At 53.9% G+C, this 13,040-nt stretch overlaps 1 protein-coding gene across 1 annotated transcript in view; it reads left to right on the top strand.

Moving 5' to 3' along the window:
- The window catches only part of DDX11 (DEAD/H-box helicase 11), a 41,420-nt gene that overhangs the window by 9,494 nt on the left and 18,886 nt on the right, over positions 1–13,040 (top strand). The window contains 7 exon segments of the mRNA XM_027776591.1: positions 3,095–3,343; positions 4,530–4,616; positions 4,860–5,017; positions 10,533–10,584; positions 11,591–11,698; positions 11,977–12,064; positions 12,470–12,519. Coding sequence (XP_027632392.1) covers positions 3,095–3,343; positions 4,530–4,616; positions 4,860–5,017; positions 10,533–10,584; positions 11,591–11,698; positions 11,977–12,064; positions 12,470–12,519 — 792 coding nt within the window.

Below are 13,040 nucleotides of genomic sequence, written 5' to 3'. Positions count from 1 at the left end.
GTTAGGGAAGTAGCATAGAAGGGCACGTGTTTGTCCTGCCTTGTGTAACCTGCGTGGCCGCCATCTTTGCACCATCCTCCCCTTCTGTGCAGCCCATGGGTGTTGATGACTGACACCCGTTCTGCAGACACCCTTCATGTTCCAGTGCTTCTGACTTGCCTCACAGGCATGTGGGAGATGCCGTGCTGTCTTGGGCCCGAGTGGAGATTTTGGGACATGCTGGGCCCCGAAGGCTCAAGTTTCCCACCTTAGCTGCCTGAGATGCTACTGGTTTTTCTGAAATGCTCTTTGCTAGACATAGGGTGTTTTTGTTGTTGTTTTGCTGTTTTTTGTTATAGGGTGCCTGTGTTCACCAGAGAGAGAGAAGGAAAGTGAGAAATCACCCCCTATGGGGGAAGGCCATGCCACAGTCCCTTCTCTTTCATTCTCCCCTTGGGGTGTTGGGTACACACGCATACACACCTGGTATGCTTTTTAAGCTGCTGGGTCCAGGTCTTGAACTGCGCAGTTGGTCATATGGAATCCAGAACCTAAACTCCTGCCACCTGCTAGCCCTGATCCTACTGCTCTTTAAAACTCACGCTTTTAAACCTTTCGGGATCCCACCAAATTGAGTTGACAGCTCAGCTCTAATCCTGCCCTGCTGTTCCGGGAGTTCTGAGCCTGGAGTCCTTGGGGCAGGGTCTGTCCCTGTGGGGTCTATGGCATCTACCTGTGCTGTGTTGGGTTTGGGGGCTTTGCACATCTGTGTCCCTAGCACCCAGCCATGACTCACTACAGCCAGCAGGCACTTAGGATGCACGAATTTACTTGTCCATAACCTACCTGGGACTGTGCCCAGGAAATGCCCCTGCCCAAAGCTATGCTCTCTGTGAGTGCTGTGAGAGTCCTTCGTAATGAGGTGTGCTTTTGCCTGTTGGTCCTTTTACCATCGTCCAGGCTGACTGTTGTATATGGCTACAGGATAGAATCGTGGGCCCCGGCTCCCATGGGTCTTTGTGTTAGGGTGCCCACGGTGGTTTTAGGAAGGTAACTTTGTACCCTCAGACACTTTCCAGGTTCACTTTCCAGGGGAGGGTTTTGGTTCTACCCTGTCTGTCCCTGGCCCATTGTTGCAGGGACTGTCTCACCTGCCCTAGCTCAGGGACAGGAAGCTGGCGGCTCCCCGTCCACAGGCAGGACAGAGTAGCTGCCCCCAGGTTCTACCAAGAAGTGCTGTCCAGCACTCTGTCCTTTAGCACGTCTCAGAAGCGGAGAGGAGTGGCGTGTGGAGGCTTTTCTAAAGTATGTGATATGACTGCTGGTCAGGAGTGTCCTTCTGTCATAGGGCCTTTCAAGACTCTGATGAAAGCTAACTGGTGCTGCATCTCAGGATAGCTAGCGAAGGGGCCAGCAGGTGGCATGGTGGTGAAGGCACCGGACTCCCACATGGCTGACTGTGGGTTGAATCCTGGAGCTGGTGGCTTGAAAATCATGTTAGCTGATGCGTGTATGCCCCAAATCCTGAGAAGACACTGGAAGGAAGGGATTGCACCATGGCCATCCCCTGTGAGGGGTGATTTCTCACTTTCCCTCTCCCTGTCTCTGTTTCTATGTCTCTCTGGTGAGCATTTGTACCCTATGGCAAAAACTTAATAAAAAATTAAAAAATGGAAACCCAGCTAGCTCCATTTACTTACTTATTATGTCCCAGGTCATCTTCTAATCATGGGAGGTATTAACCTTTACATATATTAGTAATTTAATGCCTGCAGCAGTTCTGTGAGGAAGTGACTGCCGCTCTTCTTGTTTTTGCAGCTCTGAACTCGAGCCCTAGGAGGTTAGCCTGAGTGCAGAGCTGGCGAGCAAGGAGCCGGACCTGGGCAACCTGGCCGAGGGGCTGGATCCTTTGCCTTTAGGCTCTGCTGTGTCCCCAGCTCTAAACTCAGATGTTTTCACTTGTACCCTATTCAGGCTGGGCGGTTCAGAACCTGCGACCCACTCTGCTAAGCTGAATGCCTGGCCCACAGGTGGCAGCCCGCCATAGGAGCAGCAGCCTTGGGCTTCCGCAGGGCCCTCTCACTGCCGAGCTTCCCGGTGGCATAACAGAGTCCCACAGATTCAGTGACTTCAACAACAGACACTTACATTTCTGGGGTCTGGAATCTGAAATGAAGGTGTCTGCAGGGTTGGCTCCTTCTGAGGCCATGAGAGGAGGATCTGACCAGGCCCTCCTGGGCTCGTAGATGCTGTCTGTCCTGTGGCCATCTTTCTGTGCACATCTGTCCTCAGTTTCCCTGGTAAATAAGGCTTTCGGTCCTTGTAAAGGATGAGGGCCCACCCGAGCGGACTCAGCTGAACTGATTATATCCGCAGTGGTCCTGTTTCCACATCTATCAGCTTTGGTGACCCCAGGGGTCAGGACTGCAGCATAGGACTACAGTCCTACACATAACAAGGACCTACAGGGAAGATTCTGGTCTTTAAATCGAGAGTGCTGTTTTCCAGAACAGATGGTTTACTTCTCCCACAGGGAAAGTTGGGATTCCTGGGCCCGGTCACCCTGCAGTGGAGCTTGGGCGGGTGCGGCTCTGGGCAAGTGTGTGAGGTTTCCTGCTGTATGGTGTCTGGCCTTGATTCCTTTTGGGGGTATTTAGTAATTTCTCATTTTCTATTTATGTTAATTTGCTTTTCTTGTGTGTAACCTGATAAAGCACTTTAAATTCTTTTCAGAACACTGATCTGTGTAATTAAAGGAGCTCTTTCCTGCTTCTTAGGCCCACATTTATCTCCTGTTTCCTGTTACTATTAGCTGTTCTATTGCTAGTTCCCTTCCTTTCTTTCCTAGGCTGGTCTTAGAGCATTTTCTAATATTTGAAGATAGGCTGGGGCCAGCAGGTGGCATGGTGGTTAAGGCACATGGCCAACCGCAGTTCGAGTTCTAGACCTGACGACTTGTTTTCTCATTTTCCCTCTCTTTCTCTCTGTCTCTGGCTGAATTAAAAAAACAATAATAAATAAAATTAAAGTGATTCTTAAAAAAAAAAAAAAAAGGCCTCTTACACTGGGGCAAGGTCATTTGGGAACCTTTCTGAAATCCTGTTTCTCCCCATAGGGGAAGTCCCTGAGTCTCATTTGTGGAGCCCTCACCTGGCTCCGTGATTTTGAACAGAGAAAACGTCAAGAAGAGGCATGTCTCCTTGAACCTGGAACCCGGCCCTTATGTGATGGGAAGGACCCACTCCCCTCCCCCTCACCTTCCTGCCAGGAGACCCCAGAGGCCCTGAGACCGACCGGAGAACCAGACTGGGTGACTCAGTTTGTGCAGAAGAAAGAAGAGAGGGACCTGGCGGATCGGCTCAAGGTGCGATCTGGGGCGACAGTAAGCGGCCTCAGCGATGACCGCAGCTGACCCCAGATTTAGATGTCTGTGCTCTTTGCCATCGCAGTGCCTCTCAGCGCTCTGTCAGCTTGAGCCAGTGGTCTCTCCCTTTCCTGTCTTCCCTTTTTTAAAGTTCTTTTCGATTTCTTGAAGGAGAGAGAAAGACAGGTACCCAGGACAGGGTTTGCCATGCTGCAGCCTCTCTGCATCCTCCCAGCAGGATCACAGGCACGTGTGTGCACACCGGCGTGTTCAGGTTGACTCGGACCCAAACCTGGACCTCCCGGGTGGCTCCAGCATCACTGTGCTGGGCCTGGTAGGTCAACAGGCCTTTTCCAGACAAGGAGCTGGGAGTTCTCATTTATTACTCACCTGGGGCCGACTCCTGGCATGGCGGTTGATGCAGCTGGATCCCACATGGCCCACCCTGGGGTTTGAGTCCTAGAGCTGGTGGCGTAAAACACGCTAGGAGGGACCAGCAGGTGGCAGAGTGATTAAGGTGCTGGACTCCCACATGGCTGATCACTGTTTGAGTCCCAGAACTGGTGGCTTGAAAATCATGCCAGGCATATGTGTGTGCATGCCCAAAATTTCAGGAGGAGAATGGAGGAGGGATTCCAATGTAGCCATCCTACCTGGGAGTTGATTTCTCTTTACCTCTTTCTATATCTCTCTGGCTACACACTCTTTCTCTCTTTCTATATCTCTCTGGCTACACACATGCCCTATAGAAAAAACTTAAAAACAAACATACAAACAAAAAGGAGCCAGATATGTGTGCATGTCCAAAATCCTGAAAGGAGGAAAAAGGGATTGCAGTGTGACCATTCCCCATGGGGGTGCTTTCTCCTCTCCCTCTCTGTGTCTCTTTGGTGAGTGCATGTACCTTCTGGCAAAAAAAAATAGAAGTCATTACCTGGGAAAGGAACCACAGCATGCCATTGGCAACAAAGTTCAATTCCTGTGAACTCTGTGAAGGGGTGAACTGGCTGAGAGTCTATGGCTTCAAGGCAGAGGGCAGGCTTCCTGCAGTGGTCAGCATGGCTAGGGCCTGGAGGGGTGAGGGTCTGAGGGGATGCTACTGAGCTCTGATGTGGGCCAGGGAACGGGAGCCACCCACACTGAGGAAGGCCTGGGTGGACTCCCCTCATGGCCGCACACTCTTCAGGAGGAGCAGGTGCGAAGGAAGCGGCGGGAGGAGCGCCTGCAGCAGGTCCGCCACAACGCGCAGCTCAGGTTTGCAGCCAAGCGCCTGGTGAGTGTCTGTCACTGGAGACTGAGAGGCCGGCTCGTGCCCAGTGGGTCGCTTTGCTAAGTGGGGCATCCTGGGTGGGGGAGGCCTGGGCTTGGGGTGGATTCCCCCAGTCAGTAGTAAGGGCCCGTCCATGGCATGCATATGCATTGTCCTCGGTGACAGCCATGCTGGCGGTTGGCGTGTTGGGGAGCGGGCCCCAGTGCTGAGGCTCCCTCCTCTTTCCCACTCCAATGCCGGATGCAGAGGCAAGAGGAAGAAGAGACCGAGAGTCTGCTCCGCCTCAGCAGGGAAATGCTGGCTGTAGGCTCGGGGACCGCCCAACTAGAGCAGCTGGAGTCTGGGGAGGAGGAGCTGGTCCTTGCCGAGTACGAGAGCGACGAGGAAAGGAGAACAGCCAATGGGTAAGACGGCTGCTGCCGGGCACAGTCCCTGGTCATGGTGGCTCTTCCCCATGTGCCAGCGACACCCACGCTGATGGGAGCCTGGTGGCCTCTGCCCATTTCCCTTACATGGGACCCTTCTCAGGCCGTACATGGCAGTGGCAGGGATAGCTGGCCTCGTGGTCTGCTGGTCCCGGCTGTGTGTGTGAGCCCGGTGGCCCTCTCGGCAGCTCTCCCAAGGCAGTGGGTGTTTGTGTCTACGCTTCCCAGTCAAGGAAGCCATGGCCTGTGAAGTGACAGGTGACGTGCCAGCCAGTGCACTCGGAGCTGCACGTGAACCGCCACCCTGGCTCTGGAAGCTCGAATCTGCCTATTCCCCTAAGGCTGCTGGAACAGATCGTGGGTTCCTTCTTGAGGCTTTGTATCCCCCTGGGTAAGCTGGAACGCTTACTCGGCCCCAGGGATGACCTCACTCAGCCTCTGAGGGTCTGCTGTAGGGTTGCACGTCCCAGTGTTGCAGCTGTGAGGTGCAGGAGACAGATGTGGCCTCCACTCCTGCAGAGCTGTGAGGCCAGCAGCACCTGTTTACCAGTGAGGGCAGGGAAAGGGTGTGGACCAAGTCAGGGGGGCACACACTGCAGCAGGAGAGATTGAGAAAGGCCCTACGTGGAGCAGACTGTGAGCCCAGAACTGGGTGTAAGCAGAGCCATGGGGAGGTCTGGGAGTGAAGGCTGTGGTTGGGAACTGCCAGCACAGGTGGTCGGAGACAGGGACAGGCGTGGTGCGTTTGAGGAGTGGAGAGGAGGCCTGGGCACTGGAGCAAAGTGGGAGTGGGGGGAGAGCGTGGTGGTGACACACCTGGCTTGGTCTGTAGGCTCCTGGCCAGGTCAGCGTTCTGTCACTGAGTGTGTGCGTGTGGTAGGGGGAGGCTGGGGTGTGGTGGGCTAGAGCAAAGGAGATGGGCCATTTGGCTTTGAAATCCGTGGCCTGAGGCTCCCTGCGGAATCGCTGCTCGGCCCCGGGCTCTGTCTGAGCGTCTTCTGCCTATCCAGAACGCCCTTCCTCTCTCCATTGGCCGTGTCGCCCCGGCAGTCTTGGGTGTCAGCCCTTCTGTCCCTCTCTCTGTGGGCCCACCCGTGTGTGCTTTCTGCTCATCCCTTCTCTCCATAGTGAGCTATGAACTCTGGGGCAGGACCACCTCTCTTTGATGTCACGTCCCCAGAGCTGGCCTGTTGGGCAGAAAGGTGTGCCCAAAGAGCATTCTGAGAGAGGCCACTGGTGGCCTCAGCCCTGTGGCATCATTGTCCCAGTGGAGAATTTCTGAAGAGCTGACATGACAGGGCGCATATGGGCTAAGGTGACAGCACCCTCCTGAACTTGCTACAGAAGTCCGTGTGTAAGTGTCGTGCTGGGAGAGGCTCTGATTCTCCTGGCTGAAGGGCTATGCCACATTCCCTAACTTCACAGCAAACCTCCAAGCACCCCTGAGCTAAGTTACGTAACTGTTCAGTTTTGGGCCATTCATCTGTAGTCCTCCCCATAATAGCCGGGGTCAGGAGTGGCCCTCAAGCCCCCAGGCATGGGCCCCTGGGACAGGAAGGGAACACCCACATTTGTGTAGATTCCATCCTCATTAGCCTCTCACCCTCTGTGAGGCACTGCCTGCCTTCTCCTACTTCATGAGAGCGTTTCCCAGGCCCCTCGAGGGAAGGAGGGTGATGGCCTCCCTGTCAGTGTGGTAGGAGGAGCCAGGGCCTAGGCTCAAGCTCAGCTTTGAGAACCCGGGTGAGAACTATAGCAACTACCTCTGCCCAGGTGGAGACGTGGCGCCATTCCGTGTGGCACACCAGGGACACTGCACACTCCCTGGACCTTCCCACCTGCCCACGGTCACTCTGCTGCTTGTCCAGTCCTGGAGCCCTTTAGGTACGGGTGGAGAGCTGGAGTGGGGGTCAGGGATGTCCAAGAGCTCTGACCCTGTAGCTTCCACTGTGTCTGAGGCCCTCGCCTTTCTAGAGCCACGTAGCCTCTCTGAAGACACCACTTCCAGATACATTTTTGCCCTTTTTTTTTTTTTAGTATTTTTTTCCAGGAGTGAGAAATAACCATCTGTCACAGGGCATGGTCATGCTGTGATCCCTTCTCTTCTATTCTCTCTGGATTTGGGGCACATATGCCCAGTGTGATTTTCAAGTCACCAGGTCCAGGATTTTATGCAGTCGGCCATGTGAGATCCAGCCACCTTAATCGCCAGGCCATAGGTGGGCCCCATATTTGTTTTTCAAGTGTATTTATTTGTTCCTGAGTGAGAAACAGAGATGGCACTCCTCAGCACCCCTCTTTTAATTTTTTAAACTTTATTACTTTTGTAATTTGTTATAGGACACATAACAGAAGAGAGAGAGAGAGTAGTGAGAGGGAAAGTGAGAAAGCCAGCCACTAGGTCCAGGACTTGAGCCGTGGTAGGTGGCCATGTGGGAGTCCAGTGGCTTTAACCACCATGCCATCTGCTAGCCTACCTCTCAGCAATTTTAAAAATAGTTTGTCACTATCTCTTCTTTTCTTTTCTGGAGAGGTTTTTGATACAGGGCATGTGTACTTGCCAGAAAGGGACAGAAGCGAGAAATCACCCCCCCCCCGGGGGGATGGCCACACCGCAATCCCTTCTCCTCCATTCTTCTCTTGGGATTTTGGGCACACACGCACACGCGCGTGGCATGAGTTTAAGCCACCGGGTCTGGGACTCGAACAGTGGTCGACTACATAGGAGTCCAGTGACATAGCCATTAGGCCAACTGCTGGTCCTGGATTTAGAATTTTTTTTTTAAAGAATTATTTTATTTAACTTTATCATTATTATTTTCCAATTTGATCAGAGAGAGACAGAGAGAGAAAGAGGAGGTGAGAAAGCAAGCCACCAGGTCAGAGACTTGAACTGTGGTTGGCCATGTGGGAGTCCAGCGCCTTTAACCACCATGCCACTTGCCGGCCCCATGGATTTAGAATTTTTAACATAGGTTATGTGTGTTCATCATTGGCTGGACCCACTGATTGTTCTTATCTTATTGGCTCTATCACATGTGGCTGGGCCCACTGATTTCTCAGTGGATATTGCAAATGTGGCTGGGCCCACTGCTTCATCTCATTGACTGTGTCAAATGTTTAATCAGCCAACACCCACCACTGTCTCCCGCCTACATTACCTTGGGCAGGGATTTTTCTGACCTGATCGAATTTTTTATCCAGCCAGACAGGCAGATGCTCCAGCCCCCCCTTACTTGCCTCCATTTGCTAACTTTCTCCTGCCTCATTTTCCCCCTGAGAGGCATGACCCCTCCATTTATCTTTTTGGGGAGCCAAAGGTGGATGGTCTGTCTTCTCTAACTGCTTCATGCTAGGAATGGCTATTGGGTGTTGACCCTACCTATTGGGGGCCATGGAATTCTTGCCCTGTCTGATTTAGGTGGGAGAGCGGGGTGAGGGCAGATCATTGAGATCGTGCCCTGATGTGTCGTTTGGGGGAGCTGTTGAAGGCTGTCATTGCTGCTGGATGACTTGCAGTAGGATTCAGCGGAGGCCCAAGGAGTTGATATTCCTATTGAATGGTCGTTTGCCATTTTACAGCTTCCGTGATGTCCAGAATTACCCAGGGTTCCTCGGTGGTTAGGTTGACTAGTCTGGGCAGGGACATAGAGGATTTCTCTGGGCTTCCTCAGCTGTCGGTTTCCTCCCTTTGGCTCATGAGGACCTTGGCTGGCCATTCCCCTTTTCGGGAGAGCAGACAGTCAACCCTCCAATGCCAGGGATCATTTCCCATATTATGGCATTGATGCAGGGCCTGGGAGTTGGCGGATGCAGTCTCTTACCCAGTGTCTCGTTTTTTTGCACTTGAAGCAGGGATCTGTAGGTTTCTCTCTCTGGTTTTTGGGTACACGAGTTTCTTCCAGTTTTCCAGCAGGTGCAGATGAGTCTTCATTGTGGGATTGGAGTAACCTAAAGAGGTAGACTCCTGGCTGGCTCATCACAACGCATGCAGGATGGCTTCTGTGATGGTATCCAGGTTCTTGGTGTTTCAGAAGAATTGAATGAAACAGGCAAATAGTGTAAGGAAAAGTACACTCCCGAGATGTAGGAGCAGGCCCAAACCGACAGAAAGAGCAGCTCAAAAGGCCCTAGCTGGACACCTGATTTAAATCCAAGCCTAAGACAAAACTGACTGAACGTACTGACTGGGAAGCCGGCCCTGTAACTGACCTGGTGCAGTGGAGTAGCCCAGTCCCATTGCATTACTGCTCTTTAAAACAGCAGGTGATGAGGTAGTTAGGGCACTGCACTCCCACATAATTCGAGTCTGGACCTGGTGGCTTGCTTTCTCACTCTCCCTGCCCCCCCATCTCCAGTGAGTATATGCGCCCAAGAGCAAATTTAAAAAATAATAGTAATAAATAAATCTCATTTTTTTATAGGGCATGTGCACTCATCAGAGAGACAGAAAAGGAGAAATTACCCCCTAAGGGGGATGGCCACACCGTAACCCCTTCTGCGCTCTCCTCTTGGGATTTTGGGCACTCATACATGTGCAGCCGGCCCCACATGTTTTTCCATCCGCTGGGTCTAGGATTCAAACCATTCAGTCAGCCCTGTGGAATCCAGCTGCCTCAACCACCAGCTGGCCCAAAACAGATTGAATTTCAAGGTGAACCAAAGAAATGTTTGATTCCATATGGTGTTAGAAGAGGACCTGTTTCCTCAGGGCCTAGGAACAGCGTGGATGAGTTAGCCTGCCCTCCGTGCACCCCCAGTACTGGTGGGATTGTAGGCAGGGCGGGTAGGAGAGGATCACTGCTCATATGTGACCTTGTCTTAGTCCCGCAGCCAGCTGTGTGGCTATCCTTGAGATGTGTGAGTGAAACTTGGCATAAACAGACCCATTTCCTGCTGGGGGGACTTGCTAGCCTGGCGGGAGACAAGCCAAGAGGAAGTAGTTTTGCATAAGATGGATGTTACAGGGGACAGCTTCAGGAACCAGGGAGTGGTCAGGGCAGCTGGACCTGCCAGAGGTCATCAAGGAAGGCTCCCCGGAGGAGGTGCTTTTAGGCTGAGTTTCAGCATTGACTTGGCTTGGTGAGGAGGAGCCAGGTTCTTGGGCAATAGAGAGGTCCAGCTGCTAGGGGATGGACAGTGGAAGGAGAGTGGCCCACGATGGCTATTGGGCCAAGCCCTCCAATCTGTGCCCTGGGCTTGAGGACACTGTTCCTGCTCTGTGTTCTCTCCGCCTACCAGTTCCCATGTTCCATAGCCCTAAACTGCAGTGGGAGCAGTGGCCTGGGGTCTCTGGATGAGCCAGCACCTCCTGCCCTGGTGCAGCCTCTTTGCTGGGATATGTCTGTCTCCCTGCAGGCTCCAAGCTCAGCCCTCAGCCCTGTTGACTGCCAAGGACAGGGAAGGCTCGTTTTGACCACTGTGTCCAGGTGCTCAGTGGATGCCCGGGAACATGGTGTAGCTGACTCGAGTTTGCCGTGTTTCTGTCTCACAGAGTGGATGAGGATGAGGATGAGGACGGCCTGGAGGAGGAGCACGTGACTAAGGTGAGACGCTGCATTCATGGGGCTTCCCCGCCCTGGCCTCTTCCTTCCTGTCCATGAAGAGCATCCAGCTGTGGGCTTCTGCCTGCCCAGACTTGGACTTTGGTTTCTGATTGCTCCCTTCTCAGGCTGGGGGGCCCTGGGGAGGCCTCCCAGGAGCAGCAGTATGGAGGGGAGGAGGCCTCTGGGCACGGCTGGTGGTGGTGGTGGGTAGTGCCCGGCCCTTGGGCCTCTCCTGGTCATGTCCCCCTTGGTTTGTGTTCTCATCCCGTTGGCCTGGAGTGTCTGTGGTGTGTCTGGCTCTGACGCTTCCCAAACGTGGGAATACTTGGTTCCCTTTACTGAGTACTTGTTTTCTGTTGAAAGTAGATGTTTCCTCTATTTTTCTCTTTTTCTTCTCCTTACTCTCCCCTAAGTCTCAGATGAGTAGAGCAAGAGTGTTTGGCACAGCCTCTTCCTCTCTTGCTGTCCCTCTGGGGATGCCCCTCTACTCCAGAATGTTAGGACTCTGCCCGTTAAGAACCACCACTTGAGAGCCAGCAGGTGGAATGGTGGTTAAGGTGCTAGGTCTCACATGACTGACTTTACGGTTCTGGTCTTGGACCCAGTGACTTGAAAATTACTGGTGTTTCTGTGCGTGTGCCCAGAATCCCAAGAGCTGAGAAGGGATTGCAGCATGGCAGTCTCCCCACTGGGGGTGATTTCTCACTTTCTCTCTGTCTCCCTCTGGTGAGCACATGAGCCTTGTGGCAAAACTTTTCAGGTTTAAGAAAAAAGACCATTGCTCGGCAGAGGCACTTTCTGAAGGTGGCCCAGCCCTCCGAGGCAGCTGGCTGGAGGCTGAGTGTGGCCGATGGGGTCCCTCCTGTGGGGGTCCCTGGCTGCCCACAGTGGGCTCTGCTCTGGTACAGCTGCAGCCACTCTCCCTGTACCTCAGCCCCTCAGGCTCGGCATGGCTCTGTGTACAGATAGTCGTCCTCTTTGCAATCCCTCCTCCTCCTCCGACCAGATTTACTACTGCAGTCGGACGCACTCCCAGCTGGCCCAGTTCGTGCACGAAGTCCAGAAGAGCCCCTTTGGCAAGGAAACCCGACTCGTGGCTCTCGGCTCTCGGCAGGTAATTAGCCGGTCTCAGCCCGGTGCCCCCTTCCTCATGCCGTTGTCTTCCTGGTCAGTCCCGGTATAGGAAGGCAAGGTTCAGAGGTACTGAGCACGGGAGGGCCCCTGGTCTTGTTGGCCCCTGGTTAGAAAAGAAGAGCCCAGCTGGGCTGAACTGGACTGGACTGGGCTGGGCTGGGCTGGGCTGGGCTGGGCTGGGCTGGCAGTCCCAGCAGGTGGCTTGTGTGTCACTTAGCCAGCCCCATTTCATTGCTGTCTCCTTGCTTCTGTATGTAGAGCCTCTGTGTCAACGATGACGTGAAAGTCCTGGGTTCTGTGCAGCTTATCAATGACCGCTGTGTGGAGATGCAGAGAAGCAGACTTGGTAGCCTGGGCAGATGGCACAGCCCTGGGGAGGCCGGGCTGGGAGGGACAGCCACAACTGAGGGGCTTAGAGCGAAGAGGTGAGGATGTGGAAGTGAAGGTGTCAGCCTCCAAGACAGAGATGTTGGTTCCTTCTGAAAGGCCCTCTTCTTGGACAGAGGTGTCCTGGCTCTCTGGGTTGGTGTCTGGGGCAGGTCCTTGGTTCTAGGGGGCCCTGCAGCTCTTTCCGAAGTGCATGAAGCGAATCCCAGGAGGTTATGGTGAGACCACAGTAAGTGGGACCACAGGACTGGGAAGCTTTTCCAGATGGCCCCCCATGGAAGTAGGCCTTCTTGTGGCAAGACCCTTTCAGCCCATGGACAGTTGTCCTCACTGTCCTCCTTCCCTATGCCTCCTCTACCTGTAGGCAGGAAGGACGAAGCTGAGGAGGAGAAGCCCAAGAGGAGGCGGCGGGAGGCCCGGGCCGCCTGGCCCTGCCACAACTTAACCCAAGGAGGGGGCGGGGGGGGCCCGGGCCCGCCTGTCCCTTCCACAACTATGAGCAGATGCAGCTGCTTCGGGACGAGATCCTAGTGGAGGTGAAGGACATCGAGCAGCTGGTGGCCCGCAGCTCAGGTGAGGGCTCGGGACTTGGGAAACAGTGTGGCTCTAATGGCCCAGGCCTCAGGGGTTTCCTTGTCCCCTTAAATCAGGAGGATAGCTGCTCTGGGACCAGCAGTTAGCGTAAATGGCTATGTCAGTGAACTCCCATGTAGTTGACCGTGGTTCGAGGCCCAGACCCGGTGGCTTAAACCCATGCCGGACGCGTGTGCATGTGTGCCCAAGATCCCAAGAGGAGAAGGGACTGAGGCGTGGCTATCTCCCTGGGGGGTGATTTCTCACTTTCTGTCTGTCTCTGTCTTTCTGGTGAGCACGTGCACCCTACAGCAAAAAACCTCTCCAAGAAAAAAAAGACAGCAGCTCTACACGCAGTGGTG

Source organism: Tupaia chinensis, unplaced genomic scaffold (genome assembly GCF_000334495.1).
Source record: "Tupaia chinensis unplaced genomic scaffold, TupChi_1.0 Scaffold000058_1, whole genome shotgun sequence".
In the NCBI taxonomy this organism is placed as follows: Eukaryota; Metazoa; Chordata; class Mammalia; order Scandentia; family Tupaiidae; genus Tupaia; species Tupaia belangeri.
This window is presented reverse-complemented; position numbering and strand designations above follow the sequence as displayed.